The 27,843-nt window shown below is 41.0% G+C and overlaps 1 protein-coding gene across 1 annotated transcript; it reads left to right on the top strand.

Moving 5' to 3' along the window:
- On the top strand, positions 1–27,831 carry CLSPN (claspin). Its single transcript, XM_080655052.1, has 25 exons — positions 1–119; positions 5,602–5,710; positions 6,242–6,696; positions 7,665–7,826; positions 8,439–8,516; positions 8,838–8,910; positions 9,826–9,934; positions 10,112–10,689; positions 13,300–13,491; positions 15,257–15,483; positions 16,411–16,589; positions 16,703–16,755; positions 17,272–17,471; positions 17,797–17,951; positions 18,529–18,755; positions 19,312–19,423; positions 20,979–21,054; positions 21,268–21,371; positions 23,184–23,348; positions 23,455–23,576; positions 24,051–24,178; positions 24,510–24,615; positions 25,148–25,230; positions 25,474–25,635; positions 25,931–27,831. Exons 1-25 carry the CDS (start codon positions 96–98, stop codon positions 26,039–26,041), a joined length of 3,990 nt encoding a protein of 1,329 aa, XP_080511178.1. The 5' UTR covers positions 1–95; the 3' UTR covers positions 26,042–27,831.
- The last annotated feature ends 12 nt before the right edge of the window (positions 27,832–27,843 follow it).

The following is a 27,843-nucleotide window of genomic DNA, read 5'->3' as shown; positions in this document are numbered from 1 at the left end:
GCTGCCGGGTTGAATACGGCGGGAGCAGCTGCTCCGTGGCTGAGGGAGCCGGGGACCAGTTTCGTCCCGAGCAAAGCGCTGGAGAGGCCGAAGTCATGATGGGCGAAGTGTCTTCCGAGGTGAGTTCATGCAAATGTCTCCATCGCGGTTGCGGAGGTCGGCGCTGAAGGGGGGCGGGGGGCGGGGGTCGAGTGCGGTGGAATGGGTCACGGAGGCTGGGAGAACTACAGTTCCCGGCGTGCACCGGGCGGCTCGGCCTCGCAGTCCCTGAGGGAAAACACCCCCACCCCCGGCCCCACCATCTCGCGGTCCAGTCCCCACGTCGGTGTTTCCGCGCCTCCGTCCAGCAGGCCGTGTTGCTTCGGGTCTTTGTGGCGCGCGCAGCCGGCTGCCCAGCTCCTCCTCAGTCTGTCCCGCCTTCCCTCCCCATTGGCGCGTTTCCTGCCGTGGGTGCTTTTCCTCTTACCGCGTCCGGAAAGAGGAAGGCCCGAGCCGAACCGGGCCGCTGGGATGCGGGGCAGGACTCTGTAAATGGACGGCGGGAGTTCGTAATTGCGTCTGGAAGGGGCCTTTGCGGTCATCTGGAAGGGGCTGTACTAGGCTCGGGGCCTCCGGGATGGTGACTCGCGGGTCGCCGGCGGAATTGGGCATAGGAACTACTGTTTACCGTCCTGTGTTCTTTTCTGGGGCGGGACTAGGGTGAGATACTCACCTTGGGAGCAAAATGTAAGGAGACGCCAAAAACTCAGTAATCAAGATGATATTTTAAAGCAACATTAAAAAAATAAAAGTTAATACCAAAAAAATCCCATGACTTGATATTGAATAAAATAACAAACTTTTAAATAAAGACAATATCTGACCCTGAACTTGCACTACTCAGTGTCATTCACCTCACCCTTGCTGATACTGCTGCAAACTGCCTAGAATAAAATGATTAACAATATCTTGTATTGAGTTGTGTGGCTGCCTATATGCAGTTTTCGGATCCACAAACAGAGCGAATAGACTTAACTTTTGTATTGTTGGAAGGACCATCAGCAAATACATGATTCTCCTTGGTGATTATTCAGTGCGTGTTCTCTTTAGCTATTTAGTAATTGTACCAAGCATTGAAATCAATTGAATAGTTGTTGGAGCCCTAACCGGTTTGACTCAATGGATACAGCGTTGGCCTGTGGACTGAAGGGTCCCAGGTTCGATTCCGGTCAAGGGCATGTCCCTTGGTTGCGGGCACATCCCCAGTAGGGAGTGTGCAGGAGGCAGCTGATCCATGTTTCTAACTCTCTATCCCTCTCCCTTCCTCTCTGTAAAAAATCAATAAAATATATTTTTAAAAAAAAGTTGTTGGAGAAGCATTAACGTGAGGCCTCGTGTCCTATAACATGACAGATGTTAATATCGTCCCCCTTATTAAGTTGATTCACAGCCCTAAGAACGCCAAGGAGGTTGGAGACCTGGCATCTAGGGCAACTTGGTCACTAACTGTCCCAAGTCACCCAACACACCTCTCCTTATATATATATATATATTTTTTTACTTGTAACTTTTAAAGTAGTTTTGTTTAGAAATTTTCAAACATAAAAATCATGCCAATCTTATTTATATCCCCACCCATTTCCTCCTTACTGGATTATTTAGAAGCAAATTTTAGACATTATTTCATCCACAAATATTTCATTATACATCTCTAAGAGGTAGAGCCTTTCCAAAAAAGATAACCACAATATTATTACAACACCTAAAACATTTAGAATTTTTGCTTGAATATCTAGTCTGTTCAGATTTCCTTCACACACACATATGCTCTCTGAATTAGGATCCAAAGGAAGTCTGCACATTGCAATTATTGATATGTAAGTGTATGTATATACTTTAACTCTTTATAGGTTCCCCTCCCTCTTGTTTTCTTCAAATTATTGTTAAAGAAACAACAAAGGGTGGGGGCCAGTAAAAGAGGGCAAAGGGGGGATAAATGGTGAGGGAAACAGGCTTGACTTAGGGCAGTGGTTGGCAAACTGCGGCTCGCGAGCCACATGCGGCTCTTTGGCCCCTTGAGTGTGGCTCTTCCACAAAATACCACGGCCTGGGCAAGTCTGTTTTGAAGAAGTGGCGTTAGAAGAAGTTTAAGTTTAAAAAATTTGGCTCTCAAAAGAAATTTCAATCGTTGTACTGTTGATATTTGGCTCTGTTAACTAATGAGTTTGCCAACCACTGACTTAGGGTAGTGAACATGCAATACAATATACAGATGATATTTTATAGAATTGTATACTTGAAACCTATATGATTTTATTAACTAGAGGCCCGTTGCATGAAGATTCATGCAATAGGCCTTCCTTCCCCTGGCTGTCGGCACCGGTTTTCCTCTGGCACCTGGAACCCGGGCCACAGCGGAGCCAAGCCTTCAGCCTTCAGGCTTGGCTCCGGCTGCAGCGGAGCCTTCAGTCTTCAGTCTTCGCTCAGGTGGAGCCTTCAGTCCTCGCTCTGTGACTGCATATGCAAATTAACCCACCATTTTGTTGGGTTAATTTGCATACTCCGATTGGCTGGTGGGTGTCGTGGAAGTATGGTCAATTTGCATCTTTTTCTTTTATTAGTGTAGACTAGAGGCCCGGTGCATGAAATTTGCACATGGGGGGAGTCCTTCAGCCCGGCCTGCACCCTCTTGCAATCCGGGATCAGGCAGGCAGGCAGAGTGGTTAGGAGCAATCAGGCAGGCAGGCAGAGTGGTTAGGGGCGATCAGGCAGGCAGGCAAGCGGTTAGGGCCGATCAGGCAGGCAGGCAGGCAGGCAGCGGTAGTTAGGGGCAATCAGGCAGGCAGGCCAGTAGTTAGGATCCAGCGGTCCTGGATTGCGAGAGGGATGTCCGACTGCCAGTTTAGGCCCAATCCCACAGCTAACCACTCTGCCTGCCTGCCTGATCGCCCCTAACTGCTTGCCTGCCTGCCTGATCACCCCTAACCACTCTGCCTGCCTGATCGCCCCTAACCGCCTCTGCCTGATTGCCCCTAACCGCCTCTGCCTGCCTGCCTGATCACCCCTAACTGCCTCTGCCTCAGCCCCCACCGCTGCAGCTTCGTCCAGAAGGACATCCGGAGTGACGTCTGAAAGGTTGTTTGGCTGTCTGGTCTAATTAGCATATTACACTTTTATTATTATAGATGTCATGCCAATAAATTAAATGAAAATAAAAAAGAAACCACATAGTTTGCCTTATAATGAGTCCCACACCTGGACTGCATCTCTCTCTTTTTTAAAAAAAATATTTTTATTGATTTCAGAGAGAAAGGGAGAGAGAATCATTGATTGGCTGCCTCTGGCACTCCCCCTTTATGACTCCTATTTGGCATATCTGAATTGCCATCATCACCACTTCGGTGATATTATTAAGTAAACTAGAGGCCCGGTGCACAAAATTCGGGCACTGGGGGGGGGGTTGTCTCTCAGCCCAGCCTGCACCCTCTCCAGTCTGGGACCCCTTGGGGGATGTCCGACTGCCAGTGTAGGCCCAATCCCTGCAGACCTACACCAGCAGTCGGACATCCCTCTCACAATCCAGGACTGCTGGCTCCTAACCACTCTCCTGCCTGATTGCCCCCAACCTCTCCCCTGCCAGCCTGTTTGACACCTAACTGCTCCCCCGCCAGCCCGATCGCCCCCAACTGCCCTCCCCTGCAGGCCTGGTCCCCCCAACTGCCCTCCCCTGCCAGCCATCTTATGACAACGTGGAGGCGGCCATCTTGTGGCAGCCATCTTTTGATGACGTGGGATGGCCATCTTGTGAGGGCGTGAGGGTCAATTTGCATATTACCTCTTTATTATATAGGATAAGGGTTATTTGAACACAAGTACTGTGGTACCATGACAGTAGATCTGATAACTGAGGTGGTTACTAAGTGTTTACTAGCAAGAGGTGGATTGTATATACAGCACAGATATGCTGGACAAAGGGATGATTCATGTCCTGAGTGGGACAAAGTGGGATGGTGCAAGATTCCATCATGCTACTCAGAATGGTATGCAATTTAAAACTTATGAATTGTTTATTTCTGGAATTTTCTATTTAATATTTTCTGACCTCGTTTGACCATGGGTAATAAATTATGGAAAAGTGAAACTGTTGATAAGGGGGATCTACTGTATTCAATATAAAGAGTTGGTTTTGCCCTGGATGGTGTGGCTCAGTTGATTGGAGTATTGTTCCATACATTGAAAGGTTGTGGGTTCAGTTCCCGGTCAGAGCATACTAGTATACCTAGGTTGCAGGTTTGATCCCCAGTTGGGGCTTGTATGAGAGGCAACCAATTGATGTTTTTCACATCAGTGTTTCTCTCCCTCTCTTCTCTAAAATAAAAAGCAAACAAACATATCCTTGGGTGAGGATTAAAAAAAACATTTGGGTCTATAGAATCCTTTAAAGGTGAACAATGATTTTTCTTTTGGTTTTTGGTCCAGTAATTCTTTTTTTTTTTTTTTTTTAATATATTTTATTGATTTTTTACAGAGAGGAAGGAAGAAGGATAGTCAGAAACATCGATGAGAGAGAAACATCGATCAGCTGCCTCCTGCACACCTCCCACCAGGGATGTGCCCGCAACCAAGTTACATGCCCTTGACCGGAATCGAACCCGGGACCCTTCAGTCCGCAGGCTGACGCTCTATCCACTGAGCCAAACCGGTTTTGGCAAGGTCCAGTAATTCTTTTTAAAAATATATATTTTTATTGATTTCAGAGAGGAAGAGAGAAGGAGAGATAGAAATATCAATGATGAGAGAGAATCATTGATCGGCTGCCTCCTGCAAGCCCCCTATTGGGGATTCGAGCCTGCAACCTGGGCATATACCCTTGACCAGAATCGAACCCGGGACCCTTCAAGTCCACAGGCCGACACTCTACCCATTGTGCCAAACCAGCTAGGGCATGTCCGGTAATTCTTTTTCTTCCTTTTTTTAAAAATATATTTTATTGATATTTTACAGAGAGGAAGAGAGAGGGATAGAGAGTCAGAAACATCGATGAGAGAGAAACATCAATCAGCTGCCTCCTGCACACCTCCTATTGGGGATGTGCCCGCAACCAAGGTACATGCCCTTGACAGAAATCGAACCTGGGACCTTTCAGTCTGCAGGCCGACGCTCTATCCACTGAGCCAAACTGGTTAGGGCATGTCCAGTAATTCTTATTGTCATCTCTCTCTCTCTCTCTCTTTTTTTTTTTGGTTAATCCTTACCCGAAGATGTTTTTTCCATTGATTTTTAGAGAGAGTGGAAGGGAGGGGAGAGACACACAGAGAGAAACATGAATATAAGAGAGATATCCATTGGTTGCCTCCTGCACATGTCCGACCAGGGTGGGATCAAGTCTGCAACCCAGGTATGTGCCCTGGACCGGAATTGAACCTGAGGCCCTTCAATGCACACACCAACATCCTATCCACTTTGCCAAACTGGCTAGGGTTGTCATCTCTTCATTGAACCCTTGAATTTTTTTTTTTCCTTATTTCAGCCTGATGATCCCATAATGCTATGTGTATCATAATGTACTTAGAGCTTTTTGTAACCTGCTGGTTAATGTAAAATATATTCTCATTGATCTAGGTTCACCTAGAAATCAATGATTTAAAACTCATTTCACAAGAAGAAGCAGATAGTCCTTTTGACAGTGGACGGGGCAGCTGTGAAACAATTGGACCCTTGAGTGGAGGAGGTTTGTAATAGTACTTTTATTTTTAGAAATAGAATGTGGGGGCTTGGATTTGTAAGTGGGTTGGATTAATTTTATTATTCTCTTGATTTATTAGGTTATGCCCAACTTTATCATTTTTTATTATAAAAGCAAAATAGTTGTGTTGTACTCTTTTGAGAATAATAATTTCTGTTATATTACTGAATATATAAAATGTCAAGAAGCTACCACATTGCCTGGTTGAATGCATTCATCCCATAATAAAAGAATTTGTAACACCTTCCAGAATGATTAGAACAACTTTTCCTGTTGTAAAGATATATACAGTAGTTACATTTTTCAGTGAGATATTTTTCTAGTGAAAATGTTTTCCAAATGTACTTTTAGATTTGCTTTGCTACAGTCAGTTCTTAGTGGTAGTTACATAATTTTACAAGGTGATACATCACTTAGATAATTGGATATATTTTTGGATGATTGGATAGGTTTAGTGGAATTAGGAGAAAGGCCAAATGACAGCAGACTGATAAAAAAATTTTGTGTTTCCTTCAGATTCTGATGAAGAGATATTTGTGAGTAAGAAATTGAAAAGCAGGAAGGTGCTACAAGACAGTGATTCTGAAAGAGAAGAACCAAATGCCTCTCCAGAGAAAGCTAGCTATGACATTGTTGAAGAGGAAAATAAAGAGAACTTATATGCCGGAAAAAATGGGAAAGCCAGAAGGATGTACAAAACTCTGGCAGACAGTGATGAAAGTGACATGGAGGAGGAAGAGTCTTTGTACCAGGAAAATCTTGAAACCCAAGTGACATCTTCCTTAGAGCTGGGTCGTCAATCTGAAAACTCTCTGGATTTTACAGCTAGTAGAAAGATTTCAAAAAAACCCATACGTGATAAAGAAGGAACTGAAGGGAAAGCAAAAGTAAAATCAAAGAGAAGACTGGAGAAAGAGGAGAGAAAAATGGAAAAAATTAGGCAGCTAAAAAAGAAGGAAACAAAAAATGAGGTACATTTTAAAAATATATATATTTTTATTGCCCTAACTGGTTTGGCTCAGTGGATAGAGTGTCAGCCTGCAGACTGAAGGGTCCCGGGTTCGATTCCAGTCAAGGACACATGCCTGGGTTGTGGGCTCGATCCCCAGTAGGGGGTGTGCAAGAGGCAGCCAATCAATGATTCTCTTCCATTGTTGATGTTTCTCTCTCCCTCTCCCTTCCTCTCTGAAATCAATAAAAATATATCTATAGAAACATCAACGATAAGAGAGAATCATTGATTGCCTGCCTCCCGCACACCCCCCACCGAGGATCTAGCCTGCAACCTGATTATGTACCCTGACTGGGAATCTAACCGTGACCCCCTGGTTCATGGGTCGTTGCTCAACCACTGAGCCACACCGGCCAGGCAAATTAGGTACATTTTAAAGAACAATTTGCTATTTCTAATGCAGATTAACATTTTGGAAAGGATTGTTTTTAGTTCTTGAGGTTTTTCTGCATTCAGAATACAGCTTTGAATTGATTGTTTTTGCATTGTGAGTAACGAGGTATGTGATTTAAAACTTGGTGTCATTTTCCATTTCATATACATGAAGGACACTTCCAAATATATGGGTTTCTGATCTCTGAAAGTTAATTTTCAAAAAAGGATTTTTCATGCATTTATCAGTCAGAAATGTTGCTAACTAGAAAACACCATCCTCAAGTTTTATAGACTAGTTGCTTAATAAGTATTTAATTGACTTTTCAAAAATACTTACTGTTTTTTAAGTTAGTTTTGGACAGTTTGCATAAAATCACAGCCTGGACTTCAAGGGATGACTATGTGTTAGGAACCAGTGAGGATGTTCTAGAATGCCATGTATTTGTCTGTTGGTGAAACATGGGCTTTTTCTGGCCTGATCCAGATTGCCTTGTTTTGTGAAATTGGATTCTGAAATGATTGGGGTTTGCTTTTTCTTTATGCATTATTCAGGAAGAAGATGTGAAACAGCCATTTACTGATAGTGGCTGTCTTCTTGTGGATGAAGATCTTTTTGAAACTGGGTTGGAGGAGGAAAATAACTCTGCATTGGAAGATGAAGAGTCTCTAGAATCCATAAGGGCAGCTGTGAAAAATAAAGTAAAAAAACACAAGGCAAGTAAAAGATTATTGCAGTTGGAGCTAGCTATCCTATTGCTTCTAAGTTTTGCATTATTTTCACTTACTTTTGGAACCTTAATTTTTTTTAAAGTGATAGACATGCTAACTTGTTTGGAAACTAGTATTTTGATTGCCCTCATAGAAATGTTGAGGGGAGGGGGAATAAGATACTTTATGTTGTGTAAGAAGCAGAGAAATAAGGGGGCAGAGATATAAATTTTATAACTGTGTGGCCTCTAAGAAACGAACCAATAGGGTTTCAGGAAGGGTATAAAGGAGACGTATCAGTCAAAAGCATTGTTATCCTGAGTGATTGGGAGCATAATTGTTTTTCCTAAGATTATGTTTAGGTGCCTGGGAGTCATTGTCTCTCCTTAGGGGAAGATGTAACACAGAGGTATAAGAAACGAGAGCCCAAACTCCATTTGAGACATCTAATTTGTTTTCTAGGCATTATAGTGTGCTGTGTTTAAAATTTGCTATTTGATAATTATTGACATATTACTTACGTAGCGTGATATAATGTTGGAGCACAAAAGCAATCTTTGAGTAAGCTTATTTCAGGTTCATTTTTGTCCATATTATTTAACTTGTCATCTCTTTTAGAAAAAGCAACTATCTTTGGAGAGTGGCATTTCTTCATATGAAGAAGAAAGTGAGTTATCAAAAGGCACCATGAGGAAGGTGAGGTAGAGCCCCACACTGTATAGTTGTCATGTGGTCTTTTTCCCCAGGAGATTGTGAATTTCTCAGGGATAATATTTTATCATGTTTATCATGTTTTCCTGGTACCCAAGATAATGCTCTGTACATGGGAGGGACACAAATATGGATTGGATTGAATTCTTTGTGACTTGCAAATGAATGAACTCCTTGGGTTAATATTGTGTTGGTTTATTTGTGCTTACTATTACCCCTCCGTCCTCTTTTCTTGGAAAGAGCAAACTCTCTTTCTGAATGTCTATGTGTAGCATTGATGTACTCTCACTTTTTGTTTTCTTTAAGGAAAGGAAGGCAGCCAAGTTAAGTAAGGAAGCATTAAAAAAACTACACAGTGAGACTCAGCGCCTTATTCGAGGTAATCCAAATCAGTACAGTAAACTTTGAGGCAAATCACAATATTTCTTTGTAAGCTCAATTTAGATGGGGATTTTTGCTTGTTTAACACTCCTCCTAACATGAATTGGGTTGTAATATCAAGTTTAGAATGGATCTTGGTGGATGGCTATTGTTCTGAAGCCCCTGGGACATTACTACAAACAGAAAATTTTCAGAACTATAGTCGTGGTAAGGAGGAAAGTCTTTTTTGTTTTTGTTCTTTTTTTATAAGTTTTATGAGTTTATTTCAGTTCATTTGCGCCAAATTGATGACATGGTGGAAAGGAAGATCTTAAATGCTCCCGGGAGGTTTTTTGTTTTTCATGGTTTTCTATGGACCAGCTGCATCAGGATCCCTTTGGGAACTTGACAAATATGTAAATTCTTAGCCTCCACAGAAAGTCTGATTCAATAGGCTTGAAATGGGGTCCAAGAATCTGTATTTTTTAAGAACTTCCTGGACCAGTTTGATTTCACAACTAGATTAAAAGCACTGGTCTATCTTGGTGGACGGGGTGCGGGGGGGCGGTGCGGGGGGGGGGGTGTTCCCCTTAGAGGGGAGATGGGAAGAGATTAACCAAAGAACTTATATGCATATATATGCATAACCAATGGACACAGACAATAGTGTGGTGAAGGCCTGGGGTGGGGCAGGGCCTAGGAAGAGGAAAGCTAAGGACATCTGTAATACTGTCAACAATAAAAAAATAAAGAATTTTTTTAAAAGCCATTGGTTTTCAGGGATTTCTTTTGTACTTAAATCCTGTCTTTATTAAAGCCAGTATTGTTTTCTATTTCTGGTGATGGCTTTGGCTTACTGTTTAGTTAACTGAATATAAAGCGACATTTCAGAATATACAGTATATAGATTTGCTTGTTTTGTTCCATTTTGTAGAGTCTGCACTTAATCTTCCGTATCATATGCCTGAGAATAAAACCATTCATGATTTCTACAAACGTAAACCCCGGCCCACTTGGCAGGGAAATGCCATGGCCCTAATAAAGTAAGAACCCTCTTTCCTGTGATTATAATTTTCATAAACATTCCATTTTGTAGCAAACAAAAAGTTCAGATTCCTTACACCCTTCATACCGATTTAATTGGCTCATTCTGTGCTAAATGATGAGAATGTTTCCCATTTAGGATAACGTTCAACTCCTGCTTATTTCCCCTTCCCTAGGTCATCTAAGTATCAGTCAAGCCATCACAAAGAAATCACAGACACTGCAACCACAACTGAGATGAGCAGTGACCATCATAGCAAAGATTCTGAGCCAACAACAGGTGCAGGATATGAAATGGAAGCTAATGCACTCCCTGCAGTTTCAAAGGAACTCCAGATGACTACTGGATCAGATGAGTCTTGCAGTAAAGGTCTGATGGTAAGTGAAGAGCCAGAAATTCAGGAGAAACAGGAGCAGAGGGATACTAGACCTTCTCCTGAGGACAGCTCGGTGGCACAGCAGGAATCCAGCTTCCTTGGGAACAAGGTCACTGATGGGTCTCAGACTGCAGGGCGTGTGGCACTTGAACCTGATGCCCTGGAGGGAGAAGGCCTGCAAAAAACAGAAGAAGCAGATGAGAAGGTGGAAGAGCCCAGGCAGCAAACCAAATCAGCAGCAGTTGTGCCACCTGAGAAAGTGAGGAGGTTCACACTGGATAGACTTAAGCAACTGGGAGTAGATGTTTTCGTTAAACCTCGGCTGGGAGCTGATGAAGATTCCTTCGTGGTACTTGAAGAACCTGAACCCAACAGAGGTAATCCTTTGAATTGTGGGGGGCCTCTCCAGAGTGATTTATTCAGGCAGCATTCAATTACATGCCACTTGGGAGGACAGGGAACCCAGGAGAAGCCAATAACCACACATGTTCTTATTCTACAGATGTACAGGCACATCCTGTTTTATTGTGCTTCACCTATTGCACTTCACAGATGTTGCATTTTTTTTTTTTTTTTTTACAAATTGAAGGCAGGACCCTCCACCAGCAAAATGATTATGATTTGCTTTATTGTAATACTAGCTTTATTGTGGTGGTCTGGAACCGAACCCGCAATATCTCTGAGGTATGCCTGTACTAGATAGGGTAGAATCCCATTTAGATAGATTTGGCAGTGTATCAGAATATTCTAAACCTTGTTTAAAATTGAAGCCTGTTCATAGGTTAATATATAAAAGAGGTACATTGCTATTGTGTTATGATATGACATTCATAAAAGCATTACTATTCAGTTTTTCACAATTAAAGAAAAATATTTTGGTTCAGGAGATTGCAAAACTGAATTTCTTTTCTTTTTTTTTTTTTTTTACTTAATTCAGCAAATATTAAACTCTCCACTACATGGAAGATGCTATAGAGCAGTGGTTCTCAACCTTTCTAATGCCGTGACCCTTTAATACAGTTCCTCATGTTGTGGTGACCCCCAACCATAAAATTATTTTTGTTGCTACTTCATAACTGTAATTTTGCTACTGTTAATGAATCGTAATGTAAATATCTGTGTTTTCCGATGGTCTTAGGCTCTACAGCAGCGCTTCTCAACCTGTGGGTCGTGACCCACAGGTTGAGAACCACTAGCAGGGTTTTTTGTTCACTGCCTTCCCCTACTTTGAGTAGGCTCTTCTGGCTTGTTTCCTGCTCTATACTCAGTGCTTCCACCGGGGATGACACATAGTAGGCATTCATATTTATTGAGTGAATGAATGATCTTTTAAATAAAACTCAAGTATTATTACCACTTTAGGTAAACTTCCTGACTCAGGTAGAATTGGGTGTTGCCTCTACATTAAAGCAGTGTAGCATGACAATTAAGAGCTTAGGCTTTATAGCAAGACCAGAGTTAGACTATGCTACTTACTGTTTAACCTTGAGTATGCTCTTTGGCCTCTCTAGGCCATCTTTTAAAAACAAAAATTGAAAAAATAGCACTCTTGTTTCACAAGGCTACCGAGAGGATTTGTTACAATCATGAATACAATTAGATAGCATAAAGAAGCTCTCAGCTAGTGGCTGCTACTTTTACTAGTGTTATTAGTGACATTAATATATCAAGATTCACTAAACAGTTTATGGTTGGCAGGTACTATGTTATCCACAGTATTTGGTGTGTAAAATATGCTCAGTGAGTCTTTGTTAATTGAATAGATGGGCTTTGTGGAAGTGGAGAGGACATTCTTGGAAGGAACAGGAAGAATGGTACATATTGAGAAGTTGTGTAAGTCAGTTTGACCAGAACAGAAGGTGGGAGGGAAGAGTTGTGTAACAGCCTAGCCGGTGTGGTTCAGTGGTTGAGGGTCAACCTATGAACCAGGACGTCATGGTGAAAGTGTTGTTCTGTTGGACTAGAAATTATCTAAACAGTTCCAGACTAAGAGAGAACAAACGTTTTTGGTGTTTTTTTTAATCTTCACTGGAGGTTATTTTTTCCATTGATTTCTGGAGAGAGTGGAAGGGAGGGAGAGTGGAGAGGAAGAGAGAAACATCGATGTGAGAGATACATTGATTGGTTGCCTCCTGCACATGCCCCTGCTGGAGCTATGGAACCTGCAATTGAGGTATTTGCTCTTGACTGGGAATTGAACCCGAGACCCTTCGGTTCTCAGGCTGACACTCTAACCACTGAGAAAACTGGCCAGGGCGAAAACAAACATTTTTTGAGTACTCAGTATACTAGACACTGCTAAATTTTGTTGTATGGAACCAGAAGTTACCTAAGCAGTCCTGGACTGAGAGACAGGAAAGGGAAGAAACTTAATTTTGAGTACCTACTGTGTTGATTCTTTATTAATTGTCTTGTATACAAGTTGGGTGTGGTTCAGGGGCAGCCTTAAGGAGAATTTCCTTTCTGATTGTACTGTCTAAGCTAGCATAACAGTTTCACCAAAAAACTTTTCCGGTCCTGCTGCTGAGTTACATCACTGATTGGATTGTCATTTTCTTTTTTCTGTTTTTTAATTGACCTTGCCCATTTTCAGTAAGATTTTCAATAAATAGTGAAATGTTCCAAATAGGGAATTTTTTAAAAGGAGCCCTTGAATAATCAAGAATGATGGCTTTTTTTCCGATCAGTTTGTACTTTAAAAAAAAGAATTGCACATATTTAGAAACTTCATTTGTAAATTTCTACCCTAAGTGACTTTTAAGTATGTTGAAGAAGAATTGCAGCAGTCCATTAGTTTGGGTTAAGTTATATGAATTCACAGTGGTAGTAGCAAAGAATGTTCGGTGTTTCTGCATTGTGTGTTTTTTTCTTACAACATTCTTACAACTACGTTTCTTAAAAAACTTAGCTTATAATTCCTAACTGAAATCATAAAGGAAAGAGTTTGAGCATGGCAAACTGACATACTGGTTGGCACTTGGGTTTAGAACTGGAAGCCTTGAAGCAGCGTTTCTGGAAGCATGCTAATCCAGCAGCCACACCCAGGGCTGCTCAGAAGGTAAATGTGAGCATCGTCGTGAAAGAGGTGGGCACTGATGGTAAGGAAGAGCTGAAGGCCGATGTGGTACCTGTGACTTTGGCAGCTGAGAAGCTGGATGGAGTAAGCCACACAAAACCAGGTATTTGAGTTGACCTTTTTTTTCTTTGTGCCTTGTACTCTGACCAGTCTTTATGCCCCTGAAGAAACGGTAGTGAAAAGTTACAGGCCCTGGCCGAGGAGCTCAGTTGGTTCATCCCCATACCCCAAGGTTGTGGGTCCAGTCCCCAGTTAGGGCACATACAAGAATCAGTCAAACAACAAATCGATATTTCTCTTTCTGTCTCTGTTGAAAATCAATAAATTTTTAAAAAAGTGATGGAATCTTTTTTCTTGGAGACTTGGGAGAGTGGACAGCAGTACCTCTAGCATGATTCATGTGTAGCATTGCCTAGAGGTGTGGGGTGGGTAAGATGACTTTATTCCTTAAAATATCCTTTGTCTTATTTTAAAAAAACTAAATATCTATTGTAGAAAATGCATGAAAATAATAAACAAAAGTGCTACGTCCTCTGTGTACCTATCCTTTTAAACTCTATTTACATGTTTGTTTTAAAAAAACAATAATGTGATAACACCATTCATTCTGCTTTGTAATCTGCTTTTTTGTTTTCAATATGTTAGGGACCAGGTCTGTTGTTCCCACTCCCACTTTGAAAATATGAGTAATATGTCACATAGAAAATATTTAAAACACCGAGAAAAAGATATACATGAAAAATTAGTCTTCCCAAAGGCAGCTGTTAACAATTTTTTGTTTGTCCTAGGAAAATTCATATGTATATACCATTGTTTTGTGTGTGTGTGTGTGTGTGTGTGTGTGTGTGAAAGAGAGACAGACAGAGATTGACAGAAATTGAATATTTATTTTGTGCCAGGCATTGCTCTAGGAGCTTTACAGAAAATAGTATTAGTATCCTTATTTTATATATGAGGAAATGATATACAAAGCATTTACACAACCTTCTCAAGTACTAGAACCAACAGCCTAATCCAGTCCCCCTAACTCCTGAGTTCAGATACACATTTTGTTGCTTTTGAGGGTGTTTTTTTTTAACAGCTGCATAAAATTTCATTGTATGAGTATAACATGATTTGTTTAACCATACTCTTGTTAATGGACATATTGTTTGTTCCAGTTTTTGGTATTTCATATAATATACTTCCTAGTATGAGATATATGTTGGTATATCAGGATGCAAAATTTCTTACAGTGAAATCAAATTTTGATGTATATCATTTCATTGTTCTTCAAAATAGTTGTCCCAGTTTATACTCTGAATAATATAAAAGTTTCTGTTTCCTCCTATTAATTCATATTATCAAACCTAAGTTGTGCTAAATATATAAAAAATGATATCTCTTTATTTTGATTTGTAGCTCTTTAATTAGAAGTGAGGTTAAACGTTATTTTTAACTTATTTATTAACAATATATCCACTTTCTGTGAACTCCCAGTCCATATCCTGTGCCCATTTTACTCTTGAATTGTTTCTCTTTTTTCTCAAAATAGATCAATTTATCAATGTTTTCTTTCATGGCTTCTGAGCCAGAGACTATTGAAGTCCCACTCCTCCTCCCTTTTTTTTGCCCTTTTAATAATAAGTTTATGATCTCTGCATAGTATATTATCCCAGAGTGTAGAACATAATTCTGGAAGTTCTCTTTTACACTTGACTTCATAATAATCCCCATTTGTTAAAGTAACAAAAGCCTAGAGTACTAAGATCTCTGCCCTTTTGGGATGTGACTAGAACACTTCTGGAGTTGCCTAAAACGCACACTTGCATTATTGATGTGTGGAGTCAGTCATTATGTCTAACGCATGCCTTCATATTTCTGTTCAGGTGAAAAGCTTCAGGTGCTGAAAGCTAAACTGCAAGAAGCAATGAAACTCCGAAGGTTAGAGGAGCGCCAAAAGCGCCAGGCATTGTTTAAATTAGATAATGAAGATGGATTTGAAGAAGAGGAGGAGGAGGAGGAGGAAGAAGAAATGACGGATGAGTCTGAGGAAGATGGAGAAGGGGAAGAAGAGGAAAAGTTAGAGGAAGAGGAGGAAGAAGGCAGTCACGAGGTTTCTGGCAATTATGTAATTTTGTTACTTGGTCATGATGAATAAGGAAAAGAAAAGAATCAGATTTGAATGATTATAATAGGCATGTTCAATTGTACAAGAGATTTTAGGGGCAGACATGAATGCAGCTAGCTCATTGTGTACCTCAGTCTTAGTGCATTCAGTTTAGTTGGCACCATTGAATACCTACAGTTCTCAGAGCCATGGCTTGTGTTAGTTTATATTATGTAACACAATACTGGTATGAAATGGCTTTGAGTGAATAAGGACTTTTATCTTTGTTGTTTACTTAGGTTTCTTTGTTCAGAATAAAAGAAGTTTTCACCTTGGCCAAGCTGAGGCCTGGAATCAATTCTTCTCAGGCAGACCGAGACCTTCCTGTGTTAATTACATTCTTGGTTGAGGAGGGTATTTGTAGGGTCTCTTACCCTTGTTCCATGGTATTCCGCTGAGGGAACATAGATGATGATACGATTTTTTGTATTAGAAAAATGAAAAGCTTCCTTGTTTGAACACTGGAATCACTTGAAAGAGCTGGTTAATAGTTAGCTTGGGGAGAGAAAGAAGAAAGCAATGGCTGAACTGGGTAGCATGTTACAGTCTGTAGTTGGTTTGAGGTCAGTAGTCATCCTGCAATCTCAGGCTAATCATTTAACCTCTCGTTGCCTCAATAAAATGTTAATTCCAGTTTTCTTTCATAATTTTAAAGCAATTTTGGGAGGATAAAGGGTAAAATAAGTATAAAAGAACTCTAAAAGTGTTAAGGGAGAATTATATTATTGATAATGGTGGGATCAAATTTCTTTCAGGTTTACCTTTTCAGATATAAGATGTGACCAAGCAGCCTTATTTCAGGCCAACAGTGTGTTTGCTTTAAAAATTTTTTGACGTGTATCATTTTGTTTTGGGGTGGTGTGATTGATAAAGACGGCAGAATTCCTTCTCGGTAATGAAGAAGTAGAAACCAAAGATGAGAAAGAAATGGACAAAGAAGACAATGATGACAGTAGTGAAACTGGCAAGTCAGTTGGCCTTCCGTCTGTTCTTAAGCCTCTCTCATCAGATTCTACCGTTCTCCTGTTTAAAGACAACTCTTCCAAAATGGAGTAAGTAATTCTCTCTAAGGAGAGATAAGATTCCCTTGGATTTGCCCCTCTAGTAAGAAGCAGAAACAGATACTCAAGCAGTTTACTTTCTTGTTTTGTAATTACTTTCCTAGTGAAGAAAAATCAGAAACGGATGAAAACTCAAGCAAAAGGCCTAGCAAACTGGGTAAGTAGTGACTCTTTCACAGATCTGTTTGATCTTTCTTTTTTGATACTTAAAGGACTATGATTCCATAAGGTTCCAGTTTTTGAACCCTAGTGGAATTTTCCCAGTCTTACATGTGGCAATGAAAGCAGTTTATGAATTAGAATTTTTTTTTTTTTGGTCTGGTTTTTTAAAACTTATATGCAGTTTCTTTATAGTTGACCATGGACATCTAATAGGTCTGTAGTAAGTGTATTGATTGTGTGAACCATGAAACATTTCCATGTAGATCAGAGGGAGATGTGTAAGTGATTGGATAATGGAGAGACTGATCATAGGCATTAAGTAGGGTGACAGATGGAACTTTCGGGTGTTACTTAGCTCAGAGTGATAAGCCTTGATTAACTTAATGTTTGGGAACATATTTGAGAGACTTGCCTATGAATGTTACCTGAGAGTTTCATCCTCAATTCTTTTCCTAAACAAACCCACTTTATTTCCGGAATCACACACCTAAAGTGACTTCTCTTTCTTTAGATGAAGAGGATTCATGCTCATTGCTAACAAAGGAGAGCAGCCACAATAGCAGCTTTGAATTGATTGGCTCCACAATTCCATCCTATCAGCCTTGCAACAGACAAACAGGCCTTGGGTCTAGTTTTACCCCTTTAGCAGCAGGATTTAGATCTCCTTCCCCTGGGCTATTTCGAGCCAGTTTGATCAGCTCAGCTTCTAAGGTAAGATGGTAATGGTTTTCTGATCTCTTCCCGCTTTTGCTTCCCACAATGCTAAGGAAAATGTATCTGAGCCAACCAACTCCTACCCCATTATGTGTGTTCAGGTTAAAAATCCACTCGGTGTATGAAAAACAAGCTTCATCCAGTGTTCTTACTTTCTTGGAGATATTTTTCTTTATGCTTCTCTTGGCTATTCATTGTCCTCCTCAATTGCAGTTGCCTGAGAACAGATTAAATATTGCAAATAGCAACTTCTGTTGTTGTCATGACAGTGAATGATATTTGTAAAATGTTATGTTTTTGTTTGGTTTTATTTTGGTGCCAGAGTTCAGAAAAGCTGTCTGAGCCTTCACTTCCCATAGAGGATTCCCAGGATCTATATAACGCCTCCCCAGAGCCTAAGACACTTTTCCTAGGAGCAGGAGATTTCCAGTTCTCTTTAGAAGATGACACGCAGAGCCAACTGTTGGATGCAGATGGGTTGGTAGTTTTATGTTTTTGTGGGTGGGAAGGCGCTGGGCACTGCTTAATTTTGTTTAAAAATAAAGTGAGCTTCTGTCACTCCATCTGTGCTTTCTCATCTGAGAAAGAGAAGATGTACAGACCATTAGTATTACATTCTGCAAGCTTGAACAAAGTCTCCAGAAAGTGAAATGTAAATAGTCCTTGCTGGCATCCTTCAATCTCTGCCTCATTTGAAATGCATAGCTCTTGTGAAGGCATCAGAGTCCCATGTATCCATCCTACTATGTTATGATTGTTGGGTGGGATTGAAAATTGACAGGCCTGTGGTGCATTACATGGCCATAATACCAAGCCCTACACTAGCATCATCTGAAGCCAAAATTATCCCTTTACCCTTTACCTTCTGAATAGCATTTATTCTTTCATAAAACTTTCCCCTCTTTAGATTATCACAAGGCTGAAGGTTGAATCTTTTGTCTTCTGGTTTGGGATTCAGCTTCTAATCTTGGTATTGGAGATGCATTGAGCTTTTCTCCCACTGCTTTGTTTTTCTCCCTAGAGCATTTCTTAACACTCTTCATTGTGCTTGTAGATTCTTAAATGTTAGAAACCACAGGAATCAGTACCAAGCTTTGAAACCTCGATTGCCATTGGCCAATATGGATGAGAATGCCATGGACGCTAACATGGATGAGCTGCTGGATTTGTGCACTGGAAAATTCACTTCTCAGGTGGAGAAGGCTCTGCCCGGGAAGAGTGACAAGAAAGAGAACATGGAGGAACTTCTGAATCTTTGTTCAGGAAAATTCGCCTCTCAGGGTAAATATCCAACAAAGTGCATCAGGCTTGCCACAGCCAACTATCCTAAACCAGTATCCTTGAAAAGAAGCCCCTTACTCTTGGGTGAAAAGTTTGCAGAAAACAGAGTGCGATGGATTCTTTTATGTAGGTTGAATTCACAGCTTAGCTCCCTGACATTTAGAGCCCTTACTTTCTTAGGGTGGTAAAGTGTCGTCTTAAGATTGCTCTTAATATTTGTGCAAAGCTTAGAAAAGTGTCTGGGTGTGTAGTAAATTTAATATAAAAATTTGTTAATTTGTTGTTCTTACGTGCACACCTTCTCTTCCCCCTGACACCCCTGCTAAAACGTAAGCTCTGTGGAAGTTGGGATCTTAGTTTTGTTCACTATTGTGTCCCTGGTGCCTGGCACATGGTAAGCACTAAATAAGGATTTGCTGAATGAATGAATAGCTGGTGAGGTTTTTTTGGCAAGCGTACTTTAGAACTGTATTGAGCTGGCATGTCTCAGATGGCTGGGAAAGAGGATAAAGCTGTCATTCCTTGGTGACAGATCTTTTTCTTCGTTGTGATGTAGATGATTCCGCTCTGGCTCCATCAGAGTTAAATAAACAGGAGAAGGAAAGCAGCATGGATGATCCGATGGAAGAAGCACTTGCTCTTTGTTCAGGCTCTTTCCCAACAGACAGGTGAGTCTCAGTGATTGGTGGGAACTTGGGAAGGCCTGGTCTTCTGATAAATTCTGGGGTCAGATTTTCTGGATTTAGCAACAGCCGGCCATCACGGGGGCTTCTTATCTAGTTTGAGAGCATTGAAGTGGATCTGAGTCTTATATTTGTATGTAGGAAAACTATAATGCTTTTATTTAGTTGGTGGAGAATAGGGGGAAAAAAGGTAAAAATAAGCACATGAAAGTGCTCAAAATCACTAATTAGGGAAATGCAAGTCAAAATCACAATAAGAAACTACCTCACAACCATTAGAATGGCTACTATTACACACACACACACACACACACACACACACCTCCAGAAAATAACAACTATTGGTGAGGATATGGGGAAATTGGAATCTTTGTGCTTTGTTGGTAGGAATGTAAACATAAGCTGCTATGGAAAACAATGGCAGTTCCTAAAAAAAAAAAATTCGAAATAGAATATGATTCAGCATTTCCACTTTTGGATTTATATACAAAAGAAGTGAAAACAGGGACTTGGATATTTGTACCCATGTTTATAGTAGCATCATTTTTAATCGTCAAAAGGTGAAAACAGCCCTAGCCGGCTTGGCTCAGTGGATACAGCGTCAGTCTGCGGACCGAAGGGTCCCAGGTTCGATTCCCGCCAAGGGCACATGCCTGGGTTGGGGGCTCGATCCCCAGTGGGGGGTGTGCAGGAGGCAGCCAATCAATGATTCTCTCTCATCATTGATGTTTCTATCTCTCTCTCCTTCTCCCTTCCTCTCTGAAATCAATAAAGAAATATATATATATATATATTTTTAAAAAAAAAAAAGTGAAAACAACCCAAATGGATACAAAATGTATTGTGTGTATGTTATGTACATACACAGTGGAATATTATTCAGCCTTAAAAAGGAAGGAAATTCTGATAAATGCTACAACCTGGATGAACTGTGAGGATGTTATGCTAAGTGAAATAAGCCAATCACAAAAAATACAAATACTATATGATTCCACTTATTTGAGGCACTTAGAATAGTCAAATTTATAGAGACAGAAAATTGAAGATGATTGCCAGGGGCTAGGGGGAGGGAAGAATGAGTTGTTTAAAGGATATAGAGTTTTAGTTTTGCAAGATGAAAATGGTTCTGAAAGCTCACAACAATGTGAATGCACTTAACACTAGTGAACTGTACACTTAAAAATGGGCCTGGCTGGTATGGCTCAGAGATCTCTGTTCAATTCCTGATCAGGGCACATGCCTGGATTTCGGACTCAGTCCCCAGGAGGCATCCGATCGATGATTCTCTTTCATCATTGATGTTTCTCTTTTTCCCTCTCCCTTCCTCTCTAAAATCAATGCAAAGAAAAAGAAAAAAATGTTGAAAAAAAAAGATTAAGGTGATAAATTCGTTATGTGTTATATCACAATGTTTTTAAAATTAAAGGCAAAATATCTTGTTTCCTGTTTCTTGAAGATATTTTGTCTTAAAATATTTTCAATTCTTAAATTCTTCTAGTTTGCTTTCAACAACTTATTGATTTGTGGATTTGCATTTTAGGGAAGAAGAAGGTGAAGAGGAGGAATTTGGAGACTTTCGGCTTGTCCCAGATGATAATGAGTTCAGTAGTGATGAGGTGAGTTTGAAGGGAGCAAAGTAAATCATAACTGCACTTCATGTAGTGCTGCTATATGGGTTTCTTTCCTAGTATGGGTTCTTGAAAATTCGGCATCTGTCAGAAGCAATTTCGTAGAATAAGATGTTTGGGCAGAAGTTCGTAAACCCTATTTTAGTTGAGGACACATTTTACTCTGCCTGGCCTTGGATGTGATCCCATATGGTTTTGCAGGATGAACACAGTGACTCTGGTAATGAACATGAGGCCCTGGACGACCACGAGGATGACGATGAAGAAGAGCTCCTGAGGCAATCCGAGAAGTTGAAAAGGCAAATGTAGGTGTTATATTCATTCCTTCAGTTGCTAGAAGGTTCTAAAGATTGAATTGTACTAGAAGCTTGTCACCTTTTTATCTTAAAATTTGCTGGTTCTGTTTTTGCTTTTTGTGGTTAGCATAAAATCCATTCACATTTAGCTCTTGAGTGTTCAAAGATGGTCATGTCTTCCTTAAGTGATTTCTATACTTACGGAAGTATACTAGGTCTTCCAGCTGTTTCCCACATGACATTGTTTCCATACTCCTCACATACTGGATATTCTCTTTACCTTCAAGTGTGTCTGGCCATATTCCTTGTTCTGGATGCACAGCATGCTCCTTAGAACAAGCATGACAAACTCAAAGGCTAGCAGGGGCCAAAGGACCGCAAGTTTCACATGCTTGCCTTAGAATGTAACCAAAGGTCATAAAAGCTGAGTCACAGTAGACCCTGAGGATCTAGTAGTCAACTAGATTCCCTGGATCTTTTTCCCTATGAATTACTGTCATTCCAGGTTTTCTTCATCCTAGTTTGTTGTACTGATCAGAAAGTAAGCCATTTATTTTAGAATATTTAAAAGAATATGGAAAGAGTAAATTAAAAGTCGTCCGTGTTCACCATCCAGAATCTTTATGAAAGTGATGGGGTGGTTTTTTCCCCATCACCTTTTTTATGCATATATTTTGATATAGTTGGAATCTGTACAATTTTTTATATTTACAACTTTGCTTTCTTTCCCACTTAGCCTACCCATGAGCAATTTCCCAGGATGTTATAAGTTTTATAAAGAACATTTCAAAAGGTATTCAGTATTATATTTTATGTGGATGACTTTCGGAATTCACATATAGGACATCATATTGATCCCTATTATATTTATATTATTGTTCTTAGCCCATCATTCCATTCTATCAAGATCAGTTTTGGGTTCTAATTTATTACCTGTCAAATTAATTACCTCATACAGCTTTGGATCATCTATAGATTTTTTTCTAAAGCAGTGGATCTTAAACCATATTTAACTGCAGAATCTGAATGAAATCTTATAAAGAATGACAGCTAAAAGTTGAACTCCTCAAAGAGGGTGGATGGAAAGATTGGGGACCTTAGTGGCTAGTAGCCCCTGAAAGAATTCTGCAGAAATGCTAGGATTTAGAGAAACCCAGCTTTAAAAAAATAAAATAAATAAATAAATAAATAAGGCCCTGGCCAGGTAGCTCAGTTGGTTAGAGCATCGTCCGCATGCCAAGGTTGCGGGTTCAATCCCCGGTCAGGGCACATACAAGACTAAACCAGTGAATGCATAAATGAAACAACAAATGTACCTCTGAGCCTCAATCATGCCTGTAACTTGGGGGTCTTGGTGGACTGTAAGAGATCCAAGTCTGTTTCCTTTCTGTACCATTGTGTCTCCTGAAGCTGGTGAGCTTAAAAAACAAGATAGTTTGAACCTTCTAGCAGGTATGTCTCAAATAGGAAGAGATTGAGAGTTCTGGCTTTAAAGTCACCAACCTGATTGAATCCAGGCCCTGCTACCTCCTAGCTGTGTGACCTTGAGTAAATAGTTTATTCTCTGAGTCTCAGTTCCTTCAACTGTAAATTGAAGGGAATAATAGCACCCCCTCCTGAGATAATGCAACGATGTCTGGAAAGCACAGTTACTGGCAATACAATATTATGAAATGATAGACTTTTAAGTATTATCAAAATGTATTACTTTAAAGTTTAATGTTATTTGAGGTGGCTCCTATAGTCTACTTTTCTCATTGCTTCCATATTCTGTGTGTGTATTCATTGTTGCATTCTCTATTCTTCAAAATTATTTTCCAGGAGATTGAAGAGATACCTGGAGGATGAGGCCGAGGTGTCAGGGAGTGATGTGGGAAGTGAAGACGAGTATGATGGGGAAGAGATTGATGAATATGAAGAGGACGTAATTGATGAAGTACTTCCTTCTGATGAGGAGCTACAGAGTCAAATAAAGAAAATACACATGTCAGTATCCCAACAAGCCCTTCTGAGTAATGGGATATGTCTTAAGGCAGCCCTATAACCAGACATAGTGGTGCTCGATTTGAACACCATACTTCTCCTGTTGTAGGAAAACAATGTTGGATGATGATAAGCGACAGCTCCGTTTATACCAAGAGAGGTACCTTGCTGATGGGGATCTGCACAGTGATGGTCCTGGACGAACGAGGAAATTTCGATGGAAAAACATAGGTATCTTGGTAGTTGTCTTTTTATTTTTTTTAAATTGATTTCAGAGAGGAAGGGAGAGGGAGAGAGAGAGAAAAAAACATCAATTATGAGAGATAATCATTGTTTGTCTGCCTCCTGTACTCCCCCACTGGGGATTGAGCCACAACCCGGGCATGTGCCCTGACCGGGAATCCAGCCATCACCTCCTGGTTCATAGTTTGACGCTCAACCACTGGGCCACGCTGGCCGGGCTTGGTGGTTGTCTTTAGAAAGCAAATGGTGTAATGTGCATGTTTGTCCAGTTTAAGATGACAATGAAAATCAAAACCGTAGCAGGCTGTTGTGAAGAACCTGGTTGTAACCATTATTTGCTATTAGTGAATGGGAAGAGTTTGTGCCAGTATATGGTAAATGCTAAGAGTTCATTTGTGTCTGTCCGGGTGTCCTTTCCTATGGGAATTACTGAGTCCTGATAGCCTTACCTCTTTGCTTTAGATGATGCTTCCCAGATGGACTTGTTCCACAGAGACTCTGATGATGAACAGATCGAGGAACAGCTTGATGAGACAGAAGCCAGATGGAGGAAGGAGCGAATTCAACGAGAGCAGTGGCTTCGGGACCAGGTAGGAAGTTTGCAAGAAATTCGCCTCTTTTGACCCTCGTCAAAAGGAGAGGACCTAGTCACCTAGCTTGTCACAATAGTTTCAAAGTCTTGGGCAGTATATTGCTGTTCCTTTTAATCCTTGAATTTCCTTTTGTGCTTGGAGAAGGTCCACCATGGGCATTTCTTTATGTTTGTTTGTCCAAAATCTTTTTTTTTTTTTTATCTAAAGTAAGAAAAGATTGCAAAAAAGGAAAACAAATGATATCCCAGGTATCTTAGCTTCACAATCCAGGCTATGCCAATTATTTGGGGGAGTTGTGGACTTTGTTAATGCTGATTTTTATCTAAAGGCACAGCAGGGCAAAATTGCACCTGAAGAAGAGGAAGAAATTGGAGAAGATAGTCAGTTTATGATGCTGGCCAAGAAAGTGACAGCCAAAGCATTGCAGAAAAATGGTGAGCTTCTGGTCCTCCTCAGGGTGTAGTCCCCTGGAGATGACTCCAACCTTCAGTGGCTGTTGTAGCTTGGTCATGGGCCTGTGTCTCATATTGTCTTAAAGAAGTGGGGAGCAACAGTGTTCTTAGATCTTTGTCCATTGGGCTATGCATGTTGTACTTATGAGTGTAGGTAGCTGGTTTTGCTTTATGTTCTAAGATAGTTCATAGGAATGAATTCTGGATTTTTTATTTAGTTGCCCAGGATTAAATACCTAAGTGTTTGAGCTGGAATTTGAAGCCAGATATATCTAACTCCAGAGCTGAAGCTCTTAAACATCCTCCACACTTTTACCATTCTTGTTTTTTCTTATTACTTTTAGTGATTAGTCAATAAGTTCAGCTTGGTTGGCTGTCTTCTTGTAGCCACTTGCTGTGGTTTCAAGTCACCATTATAAAGTAATCAGAGTTCCTGTGGTTTTAGTTTATTGGTTTAGTTAAAGACAATTTAAAAGTAAAAGAACAAGCCTGTCTGTCTTTTTTTTCTTTTTAGCCAATCGCACTGTTGTTATACAAGAATCAACACCTTTACTCAGAAATCCTTTTGAAGCCATCAGACCGGGAAGTGCCCACCAGGTTGGTTGGGGACATTGTTAGCCTGACATCATGATTTGCAGTATTATAAAGGCCCAGGTCAAGCTAAGGGAATACTCTCGTTGTGGGGGGAGGTGGCTGCAGGAAACAGAAGTACCTGGCAAAGGACCCTGCTATTTCTCTTCTGCCGAGTGGGGTAGGAATATGTCCCCTCAGGGAGACAGCGACTTTTCATTCTTTCTTTGGCACTTGGATTTTGATATCAGATGACTCTTCTTTCCTCAGCCAAAGACAGGCTCATTGCTAAACCAGCCCAAAGCTGTACTTCAGAAACTGGCTGCCCTCTCTGACCTCAACCCCAGTGCTCCCCGAAATTCAAGAAACTTTGTCTTCCATACACTTTCTCCTGTCAAGGCCGAGACAGCAAAGGAATCATCTAAGCCTCAGGTAGGGAATGTGAGAACTGAAAGCAGAATTTATTTATTTGTTAATTTAAAAAAATACGTATTTCCAGCATAAAGGCTTATGCTGCGGTGTTAATCTTGCACTCCTCAGCAAGGTACAAGGAGATTGCTACCCCCAATAGGTAATCAGTTTTGAAATTAGCATTTCTGGTATGTTTTTTTTTTTCTGTCGTTAATCGTTTGTGATTTAACTCTGAGTTAAATTAGCTGAAGAGCTGATTGAAGGTAAGCACTGCATGAGGGTTTGAGCTGGCCATGACTCTCTCTCTGCTCTCCAGGTGAGGAGAAAGGGCCCATCCATAATGAGAACGCCTTCACCTAAGCGCCTCAAAACAGGTGATAGCACTTCAGGATCGAAGCAGAGCATCTTCACATACTTGGAAAGCTAACACCATGGGGGTGCCAGTGCCTGCTTTGAGACTGCTTTGAGAAGTTCTGACACTGAAAGTTGGAATTGATGCTCACATGGATGGGCCTTCCCTTCCTTCAGAATCGATGCATTAAGATTGTTGACAGAGACTCCAGTTCTTTCCACTGCATGGCTCTGGACATCTCTTTCCTGTCCCAGTATTATTTTCTGGGTTGGCCACTAACCTTAATTCTTCAGTGCTTACAACATTGACTCATGGGATACTTGGGTGAAGACTTAGTTCCTTCATTAAATATTTGACATTTTATCCTAGCAGCTTCTTGGGTTGATACCTCTTTGTGAAAGGAGGGCTTAGAGGAAGAGGAGGAGGAGGAGGGAAAAGCGTGGCATTACAGAAACTTATAGAAAGCAGTGACTGTCAGTACCAGCATGACTCCTTCACGCCCCTCAGATCTATACCATGGTGACCAGGACCCAGTGAAAGAGCTACTTCTTAGAGGCCCTAGGAACCTCTGGGCTGTTCATTAGTCTTGCCCCTTCCATTTTCCTGTTTCCTCTTCCCAGGACAGCCCCAGGTGTCCAACAAACCTTTGCTTCCTTTATCACATGGACTCACACTGGTACCTAAGTCAGAAAGACATTGGCCCCAATGTTCTGGTATATGAGGATGAAGATGCAACATGAGATATCCCATGGGAAAGAGAGCTCTCTCCTGGGACTAAATTCTCAATTTGAAACACTTGTTCAAGGACGTCCCTTCTCATCCTGACAAAAAGAAGTATAACCAACCAGAGGACAATTTAATACTTCATTACCTATTTTGAGAGAAGACCATCATGGAGTTTAATCAAAATATTGTTAAGAGAGTCCTGGCTGGTGTGGCTCAGTGTGGAGCATCATCCTGTGCACCAAAAGATTAGGGGTTTGATCACCAGTCAGAGCACATACCTGGGTTTCAGGTTCAATCTCCAGTCAGCGTGCATGTGGGAGGCAACTAATATCTCTCTCCCCTCCCCCTTCCTCTCTCTTTAAAATCAATAAGCTGTCTCCTAACCGCTTGCCTGCCTGCCTGATTGCCCCTAACCGCGCCCCTCCCAGCCTGATTGACACCTAACTGCTCCCCTGCCGGCCCGATCACCCCCAACTGCCCTCCCCTGCCTGCTCATCGCCCCCAACTAACCTCCCCTGCAGGCCTGTTCCCCTGCAACTGCCCTCCCCTGCAGTCCTGGTCGCCCCCAACTGCCCTCCCCTGCCGGCCATGTTGTGATGATGTGGGGGTGGCCATCTGTGACAACGTAGGGGCGGCCATCTTGTGACGACATGGGGCAGCCATCGTGGGGCGGCCATCTTGTGACACGAGGGGCGAGGGTCAATTTGCATATTACCTCTTTATTATATAGGATATAAGAATTGCCATCACTCCTGAGTTTCCCTAAACTACCATGAGGCACTCAGATTTTAGGCATTTTCCCCCCTCAGAACTGACCATCACTGCTGCTTTAGGAAAAACATTCCCTGTGAATAATGTGGTTTCACAATCCGGAGTTGGACTTGGGAAGTTGGATGAATTGTGCCAATTTTTTATTGACAGGTGGGAACACCAATTTAATTGATGAAATTAGGGAATAAGTTTTCTCCAGTTGTTTCTAATGCACAAGATGCTGACTTTGACAGATATCATGTTTGTATATTTGTAATCTTGTAATAAGGAAGATGTATGTAAAGAGGTTTTAATATGTATGTAGTTTTTCAATAAATCTCAATGCCTGGAGGGCAGGATTTCCTTCCTGTCCAGATTGAATGCTCCTTCTTAGGTCAGTG

Source organism: Plecotus auritus (genome assembly GCF_963455305.1).
Source record: "Plecotus auritus genome assembly, chromosome: 2".
In the NCBI taxonomy this organism is placed as follows: domain Eukaryota; kingdom Metazoa; phylum Chordata; class Mammalia; order Chiroptera; family Vespertilionidae; genus Plecotus; species Plecotus auritus.
Note: the sequence above shows the minus strand (reverse complement) of the source record. Positions and strands in the feature narration are given on the sequence as shown.

Excerpts from the sequence above, each read along its gene's own strand:
- CLSPN (XM_080655052.1), top strand. The coding sequence starts at position 96 with ATGATGGGCGAAGTGTCTTCCGAG. Across the intron at positions 5,711-6,241 it reads TGGACCCTTGAGTGGAGGAG|ATTCTGATGAAGAGATATTT; the intron begins GTTTGTAATAGT and ends TGTTTCCTTCAG. Across the intron at positions 10,690-13,299 it reads AGAACCTGAACCCAACAGAG|AACTGGAAGCCTTGAAGCAG; the intron begins GTAATCCTTTGA and ends ACTTGGGTTTAG.